This window comes from Plodia interpunctella, chromosome 10 (genome assembly GCF_027563975.2).
Source record: "Plodia interpunctella isolate USDA-ARS_2022_Savannah chromosome 10, ilPloInte3.2, whole genome shotgun sequence".
NCBI lineage: Eukaryota > Metazoa > Arthropoda > Insecta > Lepidoptera > Pyralidae > Plodia > Plodia interpunctella.
This window is the reverse complement of record NC_071303.1, coordinates 4,680,163-4,699,358: the sequence shown is the minus strand read 5'-3', so window position 1 is coordinate 4,699,358 and position 19,196 is coordinate 4,680,163. Positions and strand designations below refer to the sequence as shown.

General features: G+C 35.1%; 2 protein-coding genes across 9 annotated transcripts; both read right to left on the bottom strand.

The window, feature by feature from the left end:
- Positions 1 to 209: 209 nt before the first annotated feature.
- LOC128673003 (uncharacterized) lies at positions 210 to 11,438 on the bottom strand. 8 transcript variants are annotated; one of them, XM_053750576.1, is made up of 5 exons: positions 11,347 to 11,438; positions 3,494 to 3,599; positions 3,020 to 3,237; positions 2,062 to 2,303; positions 210 to 1,154 (listed from the first exon to the last, which is right to left on the bottom strand). In XM_053750576.1, the coding sequence occupies exons 3-5, from the start codon at positions 3,230 to 3,232 to the stop codon at positions 749 to 751; spliced, it is 861 nt and encodes a 286-aa protein (XP_053606551.1). In that variant the 5' UTR covers positions 3,233 to 3,237; positions 3,494 to 3,599; positions 11,347 to 11,438; the 3' UTR covers positions 210 to 748. The 8 variants fall into 8 exon arrangements, with proteins under 8 accessions (XP_053606551.1, XP_053606550.1, XP_053606549.1 ...); XM_053750575.1 differs by lacking the exon at positions 11,347 to 11,438 and adding an exon at positions 10,843 to 10,982; XM_053750574.1 differs by lacking the exon at positions 11,347 to 11,438 and adding an exon at positions 10,843 to 10,982 and having other exon boundaries at positions 3,020 to 3,234.
- On the bottom strand, positions 10,167 to 14,792 carry LOC128673004 (uncharacterized protein). The gene is made up of 5 exons (XM_053750578.1): positions 14,640 to 14,792; positions 14,134 to 14,186; positions 13,309 to 13,491; positions 12,663 to 12,787; positions 10,167 to 12,154 (listed from the first exon to the last, which is right to left on the bottom strand). The coding sequence occupies exons 1-5, from the start codon at positions 14,662 to 14,664 to the stop codon at positions 11,776 to 11,778; spliced, it is 765 nt and encodes a 254-aa protein (XP_053606553.1). The 5' UTR covers positions 14,665 to 14,792; the 3' UTR covers positions 10,167 to 11,775.
- Between the last annotated feature and the right edge of the window lie 4,404 nt (positions 14,793 to 19,196).

Here is a 19,196-nt window from a genome sequence, read left to right as displayed (position 1 = left end):
AAAATATCAAGTGGAACAATCATTTAAAATTTTGAATTTAGAATGAAAGAAATAAAAATCATGCCAGCGCGCACGCGATATACTAAAGATGTCATAATGCGTGGCGTTACAACATGAGTCAGATTGGTATACAAACTCATATGGCTGGCTCGAATCTGGACCATTCGATCTTAGGCGGAGGGTATAACCACCATCTACAAAAGCCTATAAAGGATTGTAATCGTATTTATATTTATTACAGTTTTCATTTGTTACAGTTACAATATTTAATTCCCATGTCAATAAAACAAATTATATAAGAAGTATTTAGAATCAAATATTTCGATCGAAATATGATTCACAAATCCAATATGTTTGGCCAGCTTAAGGTTACTTTATCCGACAAGGGGACCCTATTCACCCATTAAGTACGGCAAGCCTCAGAAATATTTATACAGAGGACTTATTTCATACTTCAACGGCTCAGAAAATTAGAAATGAGTAGTACAAATATTTACTGCAGTCACAACCGAACTCTTTCTGCGAAATAAAATTCGCATTACCGATTTCTTGTTTCAGTTACTTTTGAGTTAGGGAAATATATTTATTTCTATTGATAATGAAACATATTTATAAAGAGGAAAAAATAGTGAAGTAATTACATTTTTTTAAGTTTACAGAAATCTTAAAACTTGTTAATATTGCACATTAAATATTTGAAATAGTAGTTTTGGGCAAGATTCTAAGTAGGTAATAATTAAATATGAATTTACAATTTAGACGACTCTGGTGCTAGGAATCCCCATAACACACAATGATACTTCTTGAATCCTAATTTATGATACAGTCTAATAGCACTGTCATTTCCTTCCATTACATAACAATAGACATCTTTGTTTTCCTTAAAAAGGATATTACACACGGATTTGAGAAGAATTTCCGCATATCCTTTTTTTCGAAACTTCTCCAGCGTGAAAAGGTGTGTGAGGAAGCCTATTTCATTAGTGAACACAAAGCATGCTAATTCCCCATTCTGGAATATTCCATAGCCGCTTTTGGCCTTGACTAATAGCTTGAAAAACCAGTCGGAACCAGTGTGCCGGTTGACCCATGTCGAGTCTACTATATCTATATGCTCTTCGGTTAACATCTTGAATGTCACTCCTTCTGATAATCTGGAATTATGAGAAATATATATTTAATAAAGAAAAAAATAAATAAATCCCTATTTTTAAAATATAAAACAGCTTTATTGTTAGAAATACAGAATAGAGTAGAACAGAAATAAAATAGTTACAAAACGGAGCAAACCTAGGATAGGATTGATACGCCCATTTGACCCATTTTACTTCAACATTGCACAATGACGCTTATCGATATTATACGATCTAATGATTTATTCACATCGGATCACGCGCGGATATGGTTAATTGGTATTCTCTAAAACTCGATCGAGCACTAGCGCTACACTTGCGGGTGCGTCAGCGAGTTGAATTAAACTACGGATTCAGTAAGTACTTCGTGGTACGAAGTACTAAACTCACTTCAGATGTGCAGGGTTTACGGCAATGGACTCGTGCAACAGAATCGTTACCTTGTTTCACGTTATTTACATGTAAGCTATGCGATAAGAATTTTGTTACGTTATATAGCCCATGATAATGTAATTGTTATACCTAATGATAATTAAAAAAAACTTAAAAAAAAAATCACCTCCGAAATACCGGCATCCTCTCATTCTCTAGAAAAGAGCTGACGGTTTCCAAAGTCGGCAAAAAAATGGCTGAATACAACATTACATTTTGCAAACATAGCTAAGAAAATTATATTCTATTTCAAATAAACTAGATCAATATTGGTTCAGCCGTTTGGCTGCTACGATTTACATTTGGTTTGGTTGATTTATGTTTGGTTAGCCGTTTGGTTTGTCCTTCTTTAGTCGAGGGTCAAAAACAATATTTTCGATATTTACATATTTCAAGTGTTACTATTATACGAAAATTAATAATTTCTACCGCTACTGCTTCAAATATATGAACATGTAACTAACAGATCTCGAGGTATGATAATAGTTAAAAATACCTTATATCTTCAAAAATTGGCGTTTCTTTCGGCAAAAGAAACATGTGATGTGGTGTTCCAGGTCGTCTGATTACCATTTTTATGTCTTTCATGACTGCTTGTATGCATTGTGTGATGTGACTCGGTGGACAGGGTATCACATATCGTCGGTTCCATTCTATTCTATTGGTTCTTTGTAAAGCTTCCTGGATTTTTGTGGTGTCATCATGTGGACATTGTATTAGTAGGTCGTGGACTGGGCCCTGAGATATTTATGGAACAATATCAGATCTACGAAAATTAATAGATAACATATAAGTACCTAAAGTCTCGAGTTAGTTATATCTCATCGAAGTTCGAATACTTATACATTCTCACAAACTTCAGATAAACGTTTTTTAGACTTCTTAACTAAAGTTACAGTTATCTAAAACTTCCGGCCCGCCCCGGCTTCGCTCGTGTAAAACCATAAATAAATTATACACCTAAAGCTAGGATTTCTATCCATTGGCTAAATCTGTACAAAAATCAGTCCGGTAATTTTTGAGTTTATCGTGTTCATACAAACAGACAGAACAGCAAAAAGTGAATGTTTGCTATTGTAATTGAATCTGAACTATGTTATTACTAACAAACCAGTTTATTACAAGAATGTCCTTTTTGCGACAAGCTTTTATTATCGTCAGAGAGATGTTATGGCATTTAACGCCTGACAAAAACCCTTGTCTGTGCTGTAAACGGTAAAGGAGTTCCCTCGCTTGGAGCCGATCCGGGCTGTAAAATCCGGTCATGCATATCATAGCAATACATTTGTTATTGAAACTGAAGCTACGTGGGAAATTTCAACACTGTAGATCCACTGGAAGTGGGAGAAATCAAAGTTGCAAGAATTGATTACAGACAGACAATGGGACAGGTGAAACTAAATAATGGCTTGTAATAAAATAACCTAGTGCTGCGGTTAACGGAAAAATATTACCTTTATTTGACTTATGACCATTCCATTTCTGACGTCACCATATGGGCAGTATACATGGAAGTCGTGTTCCAAACCCCGTCGTCTCCATTCCCGCTGGACTTCTAGGGCCCAGTACCCAGCAATACTTCGTGGCCAGTCTTGCTGGAACTCTTTCTGGAGATCAGACCATTTCTCCATAGGAATTTCTACTAAAGGATCTTCGATTTGATTCATTTCTGCTAGACAACAAAAATAATAAACTTGAATAATTATATGATTTTAGGGATAATTAAAACTTTTTAATATGCGTGAGCTTGAATTTTATTATTATAAATTTTAAAGTCTGTCTAGCATGCTTTTTCGACTTAACCGCTATGGGCAGTCTGTATTTATGTCGACAATATTACTACATGAATAACAATGTAATGTTCTCTCAAAATTTTCCATTACAAATTAATGACAATGCTCTCATTTAAATATACAAATAATTCTTACTTTAAGGTCTATTCAAAGTTTCTGTCCAAATACAATAGTTTTAATTTACCGCAGGAATAACCCACCAACACTTTCTTATGTTGTACTTAATAAGTGGAATACCAAACTAAAAAAAAAATACAATGATGATGACTAAAGTCATAATAATACTGGCCAGCAACTGGATAAGCGAGCGGTACTAGTTCAGTCACATGTACTAACCGACGACGTTGATTAAAATATACTTTTCTCGCTTGCACTTAGGCAATCAGTAAGAACATCCAATATCAAAGTGAACGTGGCGATTACTCAATATTCATTGGTACTTGCTATACGATTCCCAAAAAATACTGATATCATGTTATTATCATGTAATGCTTAGTGTGATAAGACAGATCCCAAAACAGATTTACTTCGATTAAAACAAATACTGTCATTTATAAAGTAGCTTACATGATTCTCTGCTCTCTTACTTTTCTTATTCATGTCCATATAGATCTCATTATACTTGAACAATTTAAGATTTATTTTTTTGCTCTGAAGGTTTCACGGCGTTGCAGCCACGAATGAAACTGGGAATACATAAGGTTAAAGAGATATGTGTGATCTAATACTTCCGTATTAGACAAGTAAATATCATAGTCTATAAATATATTTTACCTTACCTAGGCATGGACTAACTAACGCTGTGTTATTCTAGAAATACATATATTATTTTCTTGGCAACGTTCTCACACTTTTTGTTCTTTACTTGTTGTTCATTATTTCGTCAACAATAGAATTCATTTAATTCGTCAACGATCGCGTTCGGCACTCGAATACAATCGAGTAATTTGCGATTAATCATACCATTTATTTCCCGCCTTTTTAAATCGCAATCCGAGATCCTCAAGCCAGATTGCACTGGATTCCCCAGGGTGTTTTAATTAAATTGCTCGAGGCGGAATGCTCCGGTAACCACTAAATAGCTATTGGGTTTAGGGATATCACTTCTATTTTTAATATTGTTCCGAGTTTTTTGTAATATATATATTTTTGTAGCATTTTTTCATATGTTTTTTAATAACCATGTTATTCATAAAAAAGATTAACCATTCATATTATAAATGCAAAAGTCTGTCCGTATGTTTATTTCGCTTTCATGGCTCTGGGCGGACTTTGAGTAAATTTGGTATAAGTACATATAGTTACTGAACCCCGTTCAAAAATAGGTTAATTTTTTTGTTGAAAATCAAGACCAAATACTATGTGGGATTGAAAGTTTTTATGAAAATTATGACTGTTCTGCTTTCGCAGAGAAACTCACGCGGCGAAGTGGAGGGCTAAAGCTACTTCTCGATAAAGTTCTGTGAAGCATAGTTCAAGCTAAAGTAGGTTTTGTCTCGTTCTCTCAATGTCAAATTTTATGCTAAAAGAAGTCATTTTTTATCAGTATGTATTAACAGAAACCTTGTTTTATACTATTTAATAGATATTGTACCCATATGCAGTACAAAATCGAAATATAAGTTTGTTGAAGCGCATCCAATCAAATTAACCCTACAAGCCTAGTGGTTGGGGAATTCAATTACGGTTATCAAGTCGACTACATCAAAAGCATAAGTTCGATAAACTTGAAGCATTCAGTCCGTTTCCACAAAACATAGAGGGTTTAGAAAAAAGGGGGTTTAAGTAGACTGCACCCCTGGGAAACAAGCGTTAGGGTAATGTATGATAAGTAGGCTATGTGCATTGTATCGTATGGTGTATATAAGATATGTCTATTGTAACTTAACTATATATAACTAGATATGGAATCTTTTATAAATGCATAGTAACATTAAATTGTTTTAATTCGCTCATATCATATAATTCTACAATATCAATGGTGATAACTTTATCATACACAGACGGTATATGAAATAAATAAATTCAAATAAATAAATATATTAGGAAAAATCACACAGATTGAGTTAGCCCCAAAGTAAGTTAGAGACTTGCGTTATGGGTTACTAACTCAACGATACTATATTTTATAACAAATATATATATAGATAAACATCCAAGACCCGGGCCAATCAGAAAAAGAGCATTTTCTTCATGACCCGACCGGGGATCGAACCCAGGACCTCTCGGTTCAGAGTCAAACACTTTACCACTGCGCCACCGAGGTCGTCGAAATTATTCATAGCCTAGTTATACTTTTCCGTGATTTTTCAGATTGCGTTAAAGTTTTCGACAACTGTTTTCTGATCACTCATCATACTCCTGAAAACAAAGTATAAATAGTTGCCAAATGTAAAGTTATGAGCGGAATTTTACTCATACGAAATCTGCGATAAAAAGTAAAATATCGTTTCAACTTTTGCATTAATAACATAGAATAGTAGTAGAATATAGAGCAAATGCATATTTGGGCACAAAAAGTGAATCTTTATCTGTACATTCGATGTTTAATAAGTTTACTGCCTCACAACGTCTTAATGATTAATTAGGAAACCTCTGTGCAAATTGTTTGTCGTATTGTTTACTCTTTCTTCCTTTTCGATTGTGTTAATTGCCAACACTGGTGTCAAATATTAATTCAAGTCTCCTAAAGGCATCTGACATGACTTTTAAGACTACCTACCTCGACTAGTAGGAAATATGCACTGGTGAGCTTGCTAATAGTGTGCAGGTTTCTTCATGATGTGTTCCTTCACCGGAAGCATGGTGGTCTATGAAACTTCTACATGAGTCAGATATTATATTTTAATTTAAATACCATTGCAAATATATTCAATACTTTTACTTTTCATATTCGTCTTTCATTATAGTGATCTTATCTTGTAACTTGTTATGTAAGTTTAGTTACCAAAGTACCAAAATTCCGCATTTTAAGAGCCTTCTTCCAGCTCTTAAATTTTGGAAAATATTAAAATATTTTATGAAAAATTCAAATAGTACCAGCAATTAAGCAGTTTCAGTAATATTTGAATCACAAACCTCAAACAAGCTCCAACTATCTAGCGATAGGCGACAAGTCTGATTGCGTCATGCGACTTCGTCCAAATTGGCTTTTGTTAATTGATTCAGAATCGACTCGACTGTCTCGACTATTCCATTAGTCGATTCTAAGTTACGTGTGCTGAACATTAATTGTGTAGGATATTGACAATTTAGCGTTTAACTCGACTTGACATGAATGCTTTAGAAATGCTTGACTTTAATACAAAATGGTGATTAATCTATTCTATAAGATTACCTACATATAAAAAAAAATGAATGCTATGTCTGTACAAAACGTAAAGAAAAATAATTAGAGTGAGTCTTTATGGGACTAACAAAAGCCAAAAATTTTGTTTTAATAATTTTTGGCTGTCTGTACGTTTGTTCGCGCATCACGTAAAATCTACAATTTGGGTCCTCCTTTTTAATGAAATATAATTAAGTACATGACAATATTTATGGTCTAATATTTATGGCTCATAAGAGCAATATTTTTTTGATTTGTTTTGAACACAGACGACATTATGTTTGCTAGACTCACCTACCGACGTAAATACATAAAAGGTTTATAGACACATAACATGGACATTTTTCTGAGTGGATCAGTGAAATTTACTTTACGATTTGATCGTAAAGAGTGCTATCGATGTGGCCACCCTTGTGTTGTAAGTACTACTAAAGGTCTGAAATTATGTCAACCGTAGCACTGCACTGCACTGCACACTGTATTTTTTGAAATAAAAAAAAGCACTTATTCTTGACTGTCAATTGACGTTTAGTCAGAGAATAGCTTAAAACTATTGTTGAATGAAATTCTTATAAATAAATAGACGGTTTTTGACCATTATGTCGCCACGATGATCGCTCTATCGTTAGACTCATTCAACTCTTTGATTATAATTTTTATTGTAATGTAATAAGCTTTTTCTTTGACTGCAAAATACATGTTTTCAAATAGTTCATAAAATTATTTCAAGTATATTTTTAGAGTCACAATATAATGACACTTACTTATATAAGAGAGCTTTTCTTTTGAAAAAAATATGACTACAAAATAACATTTTTTTGTTAACTAACTGGTTCTTTCCGTGCGAAGCCCCAGAACCCTAAAATCAGCCTTTTGTATCCCCCGAGGAATTCACTGACCACAACCATCACACATTTACTTCTACGCGGCATAATAAGAAGGTAAATCTTTGTCTACTTTAACACCTCAAAAATAAAAATAAGGTTACCTTAACCCTCGTGTTATGCGCAACCAAGCATTTTGGGGTTATGTTCCTCTTGGTCCCATCGTTTCGACTTAAAAAAATTAACTCTAAGAAAATGTTGAAAACTCATTAAAAACTTGATGATAAATAGGCATATGGAAATCTATGAATCCTTATTGGTGGCCACATTCATGACTAACTATATTAACTATATAACTAGAAGTTAAATAGTTGAACTATGTAAAAAAAATGACAAACAAAATTATCAATTTTAGCTGTCGTCCGTTCGCTAAATTGTTGGGATAAATGTGTACTTCTATTTTATAGACAAACTAATCATAATGTAAGACAAATTTTGGGTCGCTGAGCTTGGGTAATAAGCAAATTAAATCGAAAATTGATTTCCTAACTTTGGAGCAAAAAGGATCAAACCCTTCAACCCTCCCTAATGCATAGCCGTCCATTTTTCCTGGCTGCCGGTCGAAAGGACCCAAGTATCCGTAAATCCCTACAAAGTGCCACCCATATGGGCTGAACCCAGAGTGGCGTAACTTGTACTGGAAATCTTGTATTTTATCACCTGGTCACCTATTAATTGTGACATAAAATACGAAATAAAAATAAGAAAATATATTTAAGTCCAGGAAAACGAAGCGACAATAAAGTATCTGCCATGGTCAGACGACATTAGGATAAGGAGGATAATACGCTTTGCCAGCAGATGCCGGCTGGTCGTAAAATTACAGCCGAACTTTCAAAATTTTAAGGCTTTACCCTGGTTCTGGGCTTCGTGGCGGTAAAGCTCCGAATACAACTCAATACGACAACACGCCAGATAGAGAAAGACACACAGCGTTTTGTTACAAACGAGCGCAGCAAAGATAACGAAGTCAAATCATAATATAGACATTTTCGCGTAAAATTTAATATAATTAGCTGCGCCCCGGAGCTTCGCTTCCGTGGGAATAATATAACCTGGAATAACTTCCAGGTTATATTCTACGCGTGTACCAAATTTCATAATAATCCGTCCAGGAGATTTTACGTGAAATAGTAGCAAACAAAAACATGTAAACAAAAACATTATGTAGGATTCGCAAAATGATACGTATGCTACTGTCATATCAGAACTACTATTGCTGAGAAAAAATACTAAGTAAAGAATTCACTACACGAAATCAAACACTCGCGTTTCGCACGGTGTTTGCTACTCACATATGCACTAAAATCCGACGGAAAATCTGACAAACGAAACAAAAACCGAGAAATGTAACTAAACAAATCGTAAATAATGCCGATTTCAAAGTCAAATGTTACCTGACCGAAACAGGAAGGCGTACGTAATGGACGGCCCAGGGGAGTCCCTGCTAAGAGCATCCCTTCCTTTCTGGGGCTATTCGTTCTCTTTAGTATTGTGTTCTACTTAAAACATTATGTGTCTTTGTTATTTTGCAAGCTTATTCGGCATCCTTACAAATTATAAATAGAAGTGATGTCTTTCTGTCTGTCTGAAAGCGTTAAACTCAAAACTACCAGACGGATTTATGTACGATTTTTACGAATAGATAGTGTGATTCCTAAGGAACATTAAATGTACAATTTAATAATATGGTTTTACCCGAGCAGAACCGGGACGGACCGCTAGTTAGTGTAATATTCAATAGCATTACTATAAATGATAATACTTTTAATTATATCAAAACTATTTCATGCGCCTGCTTTTGCTTTGATAGTTTTAATTTACTTATCTAAATATTATTTACATTCAGTGATTTTAATTGAACACATCAAAAATAATAGTTTTATTTTCTAATATTTCATTTTCACAACCAATATTATTATGAAAATGTAAACGTAAAATGAGCAACTGCATATACGAGTATCACTGACAAAATTGTACAGCTATTCAGAATTTCAAAGAAAATTGTTGAGAACTATTTAATATTTTGCGAAGAAAAGGCGGTACAGTACAACATGCCTGTCTTCATGACGAGGGTGCCCTATTTACATTTGTATGGAAACTGTTTGGTTTATCTGAATGCATTTATGCATGTGTAGGTAAAGTAATAGACTAGCTACAGCCCGGTGTACCGCTCCTGTAGGAGTTTCGGGATAAAAGTACCATGGTAACAAATATTTAAAGTCAAATTGGCTTGACACATTGACTTGAGTCTGCATTATTTTCTTTATTAATTTATTTTTTTCACTGTAAGATTTATTGCTAATATACTGGTATTTCACTGGTAATATTCCAGGTTATATTCTACTAGAGTATTTCTTTCATCGGATATCATTCGGCACACTTTACTTGACTGAGATCAGTCAGTCAGTACAGTGAAAATAAATAAATAAATGAGAAATGTCATTCAGTTTCAAGTCAAGCCAGTTCCACTGTGTATATATTATAATTTTTATTAAATAATTATAAACATAATATCAAATTTCTATTCGATAAACTGAATTTGATTTATTATTAATACAAAATTAATTATTAATTATTACAACATTATTTTATAAAAAAGCGACCTAACGCTTGCTTCGGCTAAATGAAAATTGACAGGCGCTATTTACAGTATAATTTCTGTGTAATGAAGAAGAAAAACATTTCCTTTGTGAAGAAATTTCTCGATCCCTAACATCAATTGCTGGCATTGTCAGAAGCAATTCTAAAATTGAAACGAAAATAAAAATTCTTGGAAAGATCTCGCTTTTACGAAGGCAATACTATGTTTGGTAAAAGATTTAAAGTACTTAATATATTATTATTAATTTACTTTGTTGTTCTTTCCTTCGTTTTTGTAGTCTGCCTGAAAACATAGCTTCATAATTGTATACTTTTGACAACATTTCAAAGGCTACAGAAGTAGGCGAAATCATTGTAATCCAATTACAAAATTATTATTTTTATAAATTAACTTAGCTTAGTAAGAATATTCAAGGGAAATTTATCCGTTGGTATGTTTTTTAGGGAAATATTTCATTTTTCCGATTACTAAGTAGACAAATTTGCAGCTGTAATATAATTAGGTACCTATATTGGGTAACATATTATACCTAAATAATGGTGCTCAATTGTCGACTTAGCTCATGCTATACGTGTAGTTAATATGTGTGACTATCAATTAACATTAAATTGATGGCAATCAATTACTACTAATATCTTCAGACTGCAGATGCGATTGCAATTAGTACCTGCTATATTATTCGTGTACGTAAGTAGCGGGTTGCAGGCGTCCCCATGTTCTCTCAATGTCGTACGAGGCGATTAAGGGATAAAACAGATATGCAACAACAGAATTTTTAAGGTGGGTTGACGTCAGGTAGGCTTTAAAAGCATCAGGCAGGTTGTAAAATTACCTGACCGGCCTAACCGGCCGCCAGCCTGAAGTCATTCCTGCTTTGTAATGGTATTGTTGCCTACAGCTGCCTTGGCTGTTTGTCTCTTAATCGCCTCGTACGACATCCACGGGAGGATATGGAGTGGTCCTGTTGTAAGCCGGAACCACAAGCCACATGTGAAGGAAATCTATAACAAATTTAATCTTTACAAGTAAACAAACGTTAGAACGTGTAAAATAGTAAATATCAAATGAACTAAGTACTAACTCTATTTACACTGCACTCTGCCAAGAAAATTTCCTTGAGAGCTCCTCAGTTGGAATTCGTTTCTGAAGACTAAAGAAATCGAATTGGTACCTGTAATTCATTTAGTTGCGTTATGTCCTCTTCGCTTCGACGGCTTCAGTCTTAGAATTTTACTTTTAGTTCACTTTGAAAGTGGAGTTTTGTTTCTTCTATTTAATATGTTCTCTAAACAAAATCAATACTTTAATAAAAATATTTCAACAGTCGTACGACGTCACTATAAGGCAACAACATAATTCCCAAAGAGGTTGTAATATCACAGTCGAATGTTCAAATTTAAAGATTTATTTTTTACAACACAAGAATGAGAGACTGAGATAAGTACACTAAAATTAGTGCAATATGTAAAATATATCTTATTTGAAAGATTTGTACTTAAAAACTACTTGATCAGTTATGCAATTACTGTAATTTAAATTCGACTACTGACTATTATTTTTTTAATGTATGTATTTTTTATATATAGTTTAGGTAGATATTTTAAAGAGCTAAAGCAACAACTTCGCAGAATGCAGACTCATCTCCCAATCTCTCTGCATACGACTTCCCGTTGTACACAAATTCTGTGAAAGGAACAGCCAAATGCACAGTAAAGTTTAATTTCTTTCCTATATTCTGCGTGCCCGCCCCCGTCCATATAGCTTGGCAGATCTTTGGATACACACTTGGCAACGACCTCTCCGCCATTTTTGAAAATTTCCCGCCTAAATCCTGCAACGACATTTTGGATACCGGACCGTTTTTTAATCGTCTAGCTAAATCTATTGAAATTCTACATAAATGTGTTCCTAGTTGATTATTTCTGTGCTCCTTTAATGTAGCCAGAAACATGATTTCCAAGCTGCAGTCCACTTTGTACCTGCAAAAATTTGTTACATTAATTTATTTATATTAAAACGTAAAGTAATTACCAAATTGGTAACGTAGTGCGAGCCAGTAGTTTATAGCTTATGAGAAATTACTATTTAATATAAAATTTGACGCGAAAAAGTGCCTGAGAAGGTCTAATTTCTGAATAAATGTTTTGATTTGAACTGAGATGATAAAAGAATGTATACAATGTATTTTCTTTTCTATATGTCAACAATGTATGTTTCATGTATTAATTTTGATTAATGTACTTATATATAAACAAACAAACAAGAATTATCTACCAGTCAACAATCGGGACAAACTGATAGATATTTATATTGTACAGAAAATAGATACCTATTCGCCACACTAGGATTCTCTGTGCGTATTCAATTTGGTTCATCAGTTTTTTTTTCATTTATTCGTAAGTATATTGTGCAAGTAAAGATAACTGTGCAAAGATAATTTTTATTTCATTATGGTATCTATATCTATGAACAAAAATGAATAATTACTTATCGAATAGATTGCATCTCCCGTCTACATCGGCCATATAGCTTATCAAGGCACGTGAAGACGCTTGCGTGCATCGTTCTTCGGCAAAAATTTCGAAAAATGGTTTTTCAGAGGACGTTGCAACCTGTAATTAAATAAACAAATTTAAAAAATATATTGTTTACAATAAGACTTCTTACGATGATTCTCTAAACATCAACCCAACTAATGTTCGCCTCTATAAACAGGGTGGCAAATTTACAGACAGAGGCCCTCCTCTGTCTGTAAATTTGTATAGTCTCATCCTTTGCTCTGCTAGTATCAAAACAATGTCATCTCACTAGTGGAATGTTACACAACCAGATAACCATTCATGTCTCTGCCACCACTACGTCAATTATTATTATTATCAAATTCTAAACTGTGTCATTTTTCATATATTCTACGTTACAAAGCCACTACACTACTACCATCGCAGATGGTTTGAGACGACTATATCCGGAGTCATATAGACCAAGATAAGATGACTAGGCAGACACCACCACTATTTCTGTCTAATGGAGATATAGAATCATGAAATATATAAATAAAAGTTGATGATATTGAAGAAGCCTGGAAAACGTTTAAAGAAAGAGATATTTTTGATTTAATGTGTATTAAAATCACCTGTATTTTGTTAAAAGCTACAGCCACAACATGTCCAGTGCTGGTTTCCACGGCGACCAGGGACACTCCATCCAGCGCAGCGTCTGCACACAGCTCCAAAAGCTCTTCTGCAGCTACCGGATTCTTGTTCACTTCACACCCTATTGAAACTGATTCGTCTTGGCAAAATGCTATCCTTATTACCTTAATTAAAGACAATACAAATACTCAATAAACTCTATTTCCTACTAATAATAAAAATGAAGTTTGGAAGTGACTAAGTTAGTATGGATGTTTGTTACCCAATCACGCAAACTGTATTGGATGGATGTCTATGAAATGGTATACGGGTAAACATAATACGCAGACTAATAGAAGCCATAGACTAATAGAACCATAGAAACGATTTTCACAAACTATACCCAACTCTGTCTCTCACCCTCGCGTGTTTCCGGTTACATTCGGAGCTGTGACGCATTGAAGGCCAAAGTTCGCGTAAAAAATATTTGTCTATGCTTTTACAACGCCGCCACCTAATGTCAACTCTTTGGGGACGCTATTGTTGCCTCACCTGTTGAGGCATGTATCCCTTAGTCGCCTTGTATGACATCCACGAGAGTATTTGGAGTGGTCCTATTTTAGGGCGGAACCACGCACCACACAAACTATGCATTAACTCACAGACAAAAGGAATTTATAGGGTTGATACTTAATTAATATTTCCTCGAATAGTATATACTTAGAAATAACAAATTCCAAGTACTAAAAGCAACCTGCACGGTTAACAAATACAAAACAGTTAAAATAAACACTGTTATACTAAATGTACATGTCTTTAGTTCATACCTCCAACGCGCCCGGGAAAGTAGCAGCTGACAGAGATTCTATTCTGTATTTTCCTGTAAGAAATGCACTAATTGAAATGATCCTGCTTTCAATTACGACGTGGGCAAATGCATTTCAGTTCTGTATTAGTTTCCATTCATTACTTTCTGGGGATATTCTTCGTGTTCGCTTATTTAATTAGATTTATGTAGGTACAACATTTGGCAGAACAGAATAATCCATAGGAACACTACATTTTTTTTTCTTGATTGAAACTAACTTCGATATTTAAATTTCGGGATAAAATGAATCCTATGTGTTATTCCAAATTTCATAACAATCTATCCAGTAGATTTTGCTTGAAAGAGTAACAAACATACATCCTTACAAACTTATATTAGTAGGTTAGAATAATTATTATAGTATTTACCAATTAACAAACATCAATTGTACGGTTATCCTTATATAATTAAAAAACATTTATAGAAATATGCAGTGATAAAATTATTGAAAAAGCTATTACTAACCACATTTCGTTGTATACCACTCCATTGTAAATAAGAAACAGCACAGTTATTCAACACAAATAAAATTAAGCAGTCGAGCACTCCTGCGCAATCGACAGACGACTGACAACTAGTTACCAACCGGATTTTATCAGGTCGATATGAACGTTTGATGTTACAACAACGAACACCAGAAAAACTAATATGATTTTTTTTAATTCGATTTTTGTTACCATAAAAATAACTTGTATGTAATATAGGTACACGTTTGATACCAGTCAAAAATATCAAAGTAACCAAGAATAAATTTAATGTTGAAACATTATAGTGCCTATCTCCTTATATAAAGGTAGGTATTATTTAGGCCTCAACATACTACCGCTTTTGCTTATATTTTTCAAAGGCGTTCATTTGGAGCAAAATTAGGTATATATTTACAGTGGAAATAATAAGTACCTTTACGTTACGGCCCAAGGTTTTTTTTACGTTAGTCATGAAAATAAATTACAATACGATCATGCGACGTGGAAACGCTCAGAAGAGACAGATAAAAATAAAAATAAAATAAAATATAATGTGCCCACAACATTGTTTGGTAATAACCAAACAACCAGTTGGTATTGGTAAATATAAGCGAACGTAGTGAGCGAAAAGTATTTATACTTAGACTAGCTTTGCATGCGGCTTCGCCCGCATGAGTTATTTAAGTTAGAGTTGAACACAAACATTCACCGCCCATGATAGTAAATTGTGGGTTAATTTTTGAAAAAAAAATCTACCTTATGTTTTAACGGAAGCCACAACTATATTAATACCAAATTTCTACAAAATCGGTCCAGCGGTTTAGCCGGGGAACAGACAAACAGATAGATAGACATACATTCGCATTTATAATATTAGTAGGGATTTTTCTCACGCAAAAAGAGAAAAATACTTAGCTATTAGTAGGAGAAATGAGGTAAGAAATGAAGTCACGTCTCAAACGAGTTCGGGTGGCATATTTCCACCCATTTATAATTCCACTCACGACCAGGTTTAATGAACAGACCACAATAGTGGCACACTTCTAAACTGAACATGACAAGTCATTTAGCACAAACATGGCCAAAATAATTTCAAATATAGATTTTAGATGTTTGCTTATTTTAAAACTTCTGAAGAACACCTTTTCAAATGACCGGATTTTTGCATTTCGAACGCTCTAGAAGAATGGACCTGATTAGGTCTTAATTTATTTTTTTTACTAATTTACTTGCCGGCTCCTCTATAAACCTAATTTTAACAACATACTATTCTTTTTAACTAGTCACTAATACCATGCAGGTATAAGAGTATTAAAGTTGAGATGCATAAAATAAGGTTTTTAGAGGATCCGTCATTAGCGATCAGTTGTTCAGAATTGTGCAACATTATGTGTACCACATGGATTTAGTAGTATCTACTAATTCCATGGTGTACCCAAGATACAATCAGTTGTGTCGTTGAGGTAGGTGTGTTGAGGACCCCACTGACGGGTTCCCATCTTGTCGCGATGGTGGGGCTTAGTAACCGGGGGGGCTGGTCTGACACAACCAGCCACCCCGGTGAACCAAGAGGAACCTAAGGCCAGAGACTTTGGTTGGTGCTCTGGGCCTGGTGGACGGTCCCCTCGGTAGTACTGCCATTGGCTGGTGACCCGCCACTAGCCTTTGGATGTGGAAACTAGAGGGGACCAGAGGTGGGGTCGCGGGGTTTTGTCCTCCGCGACCACAGCGCGGCCGTGGCGCTGAACACGGTGGCCGCAAGGGAAGCGGAGAGTCGGTATGTCCTGCCTATCACCTCTTGCGCCCGTACAGAGGCAGACTTAGGTGCCCTGTGGCACCCAGGATTTTGTTGTGTGTGTCCTATGTGTGATGCCCGCTCCCCCCGTCAGCTTTCTGACTGGTGTGCGGAGTGGGCTTGATGGTCCGCGCCACGCTCGCGTGGCGTAAGGGGCGGGTGGTTAGCACTTGTGCTTGCTGCCCGCCCAGGTCGGGGCCGAAAGGCCGGCCGGGGGGGCGTCGCGGTGAAATGCCTAGCGACCCCGTGACGTCCCCCATAACGGCAGCGTGAAAACGCCCCAGGCGTTTAGTGGGTAGACTGGGCCGACTAGCGGCCCAGGAGTCCCACACTCAGTGCGTAACAAGCATTCCCCTGGGTAAACAAAAACAAAAAAAAAAGGTGTGTTGAGGAGCCGGAAGTGTGTATTTGAAATGCCTTAACATTATTAGATACAAGAGTATTTGTCCAAAACTTTCGCTAGCGCTCGACGAGACACAAATAAATTTAATTGTTATAAATGCTATAGAAAGTGATAAACCAAAACTGTATGTCTATATTTCACTATGACCAAAATGAAAAGAATAAATCTAAGCAAGAATAAATTGGAGGCAATAAAAAGGGCGAACTGGAAGAAAAGTGTAATGGCCTCCAAGTCAATTACAAAATGGCGGATTTGCACGTACTTCAATATTTTTAAAACGTCGGCGCTGTAAGCTCCAAAACATTTTCATTGGAATTTTAAAACTCCTAAGAGAATAATTTGAGCATATCATCCGAATAAATTCTGTGTGTTATTTACATAAAATTTTACGACGAAACCAGCGTTTGGTGGTTTAGTTGTCGCACTTTTATGTCTGTGAATGCCGTATAACGGTCGAATATAGGTACTTTGAACTGTTATCGGAAGTTAATATTAAATAAAATGAACCGAGTTTTGCACAGAATCAATTCGGTGTGATAAAACCTTTCACAAAATTGTATCGATGTTTACAAAATGCGAGAAAATATACTTAGTTACTTTGAACCTTGTTGAAAGAAATCGGTCGTCCAGATAAACTATTTCTTCTTCTTCGTGTCATCTTAACCAATTGGATTATTGAAAAACTAGAGCAGTTTTGACCAGAAATTTACCACGGCCAATATGCATACCTGTGTATATCAGGTCTCGTCGCGAGCACGAATCTGGACAGGATGGGCAGTTGAGAAGGTGAGATGTTGTCCACCCCGAGTGACATGAGCACTAACAACTTAAAGTAACTAGATGAATAGCAATTATTACGCGTTTTTAGTATACCTACCTAATCACGAATTATACCTACAATACTAGCTGTAATAACTAGTAATACACACTCATTAGAGACTACTGGTTAATAACAGTTTGTGTGAATTTAAGGGTGGATTTCACGTGCGCAGAAAAACGCAAAGTAAACTATATTGTTTAAACGTCAGCGGCACGCCGGTTAAAATCAATGTCAAATTTGACGGTGCAACACAAACATTTGAGTGAAATCAATGACTGAAAAGTCTTTCAACAACCATTAATTCAGAATGCTGCAAAGTTCAATAAGATTTAACATGTAGTCTCTCTAGGTTGCTTTACCATTGGACTATAAACTGTTCTCACATTTCAAATCTTGCAGCTTAATAGCTCAATAAAAATGTACGACGTGAAACTTGGTTCTCGCAATTTTGTCTTAAAACTTATCGATTTATAAAGCAGTTGAGAAACATATATTATATTTACTGATCTATAACATTTAATTCAAGTAGAAATTCAAACGGTTGTGGCAGACCATTGTGCCCACGCTGATCACGCAGCTCGTTCAAGTTCTCAATAATGCAGGACATGGGGTTATTGAGACAGCAGGTTAGCCATTGATTGTATAACACTGCCAGCAGTCACACTAGTTGTAAAATCCCACTTGACTCTGTTTTCGCTCGCTACACTAGTCCGTATTCTATTTAGAGACTCGAAATAATAATAGGCCCAAATCATGAGATTAAATCATTTTTCTTCAGCATTATTTCTATAGCACCACCCTTTCAAAACAATTTAACTTTTAATCATTTTAACTACTGTCGCAGTACAACAATTTTTCAGAATTTCAGAAATTCAGAATTTTACTCCAAAACATCTGTAATCATTATTTCATTCTGAAAAATTACAATTATAAGAAAATCTAACTCAAAGGCTAAACTTAATATTATGATAATATGTGTACTAAATCACAAAATGAGGTGGTAAACTAGTGGACATATGTCATAAATTTTAATGGCTTCGTTTACCCACGTCGAGCTTTCACCAGCTAATATGATGTATGCGTCTAGCCGCTTCGATCTTTTTAACCCTGTCAATGTGAAACTTGAAACTGGCAGCGAATTTATCTATAATTGACCGGTTTACAAATAGATATTATAGAACGATATTGTATAATAATACGTAAATTAAGATTGTATGTCTAGACGCGCTGAAGCCGAAGAAGGTGAGTTTATATAAAACGGAGCCTGTCTGTTCATAACCGCAGACATGTCTAACAAAGGAAAAAAGACGAAAGAGGTGCGTGTCTAGTTTTATCATGGTACATTAATTCCTAGACTCAGTACAAGTGCCTACTGTCTCGAGTACTGCACTTCAGATCCAAAACAACTTAAAAACCACACGAAATTTCACACACAATTCTATCTTATAATAAACAACTGAGGTTGCAATTAAGCCATCACTGTGACGATGCAACTATATTTTGTTATTTTTTTCCTACAAAATTGAGTGGCTTCGAC

What these genes read in the sequence shown, in the direction of transcription:
- LOC128673004 (XM_053750578.1), bottom strand. Translation starts at nt 14,664, where the DNA reads ATGGAGTGGTATACAACGAAATGTG. An exon ending in GTGGTATACAACGAAATGTG is followed by an intron (nt 14,187 to 14,639) that starts GTTAGTAATAGC and finishes CATTTCTTACAG; the next exon opens with GAAAATACAGAATAGAATCT. An exon ending in TAGCTTTTAACAAAATACAG is followed by an intron (nt 12,788 to 13,308) that starts GTGATTTTAATA and finishes ATTTAATTACAG; the next exon opens with GTTGCAACGTCCTCTGAAAA.
- LOC128673003 (XM_053750576.1), bottom strand. Translation starts at nt 3,232, where the DNA reads ATGAATCAAATCGAAGATCCTTTAGTAGAAATTCCTATGGAGAAATGG. An exon ending in TGGTCATAAGTCAAATAAAG is followed by an intron (nt 2,304 to 3,019) that starts GTAATATTTTTC and finishes TAAATATCTCAG; the next exon opens with GGCCCAGTCCACGACCTACT. An exon ending in CCAATTTTTGAAGATATAAG is followed by an intron (nt 1,155 to 2,061) that starts GTATTTTTAACT and finishes TCATAATTCCAG; the next exon opens with ATTATCAGAAGGAGTGACAT.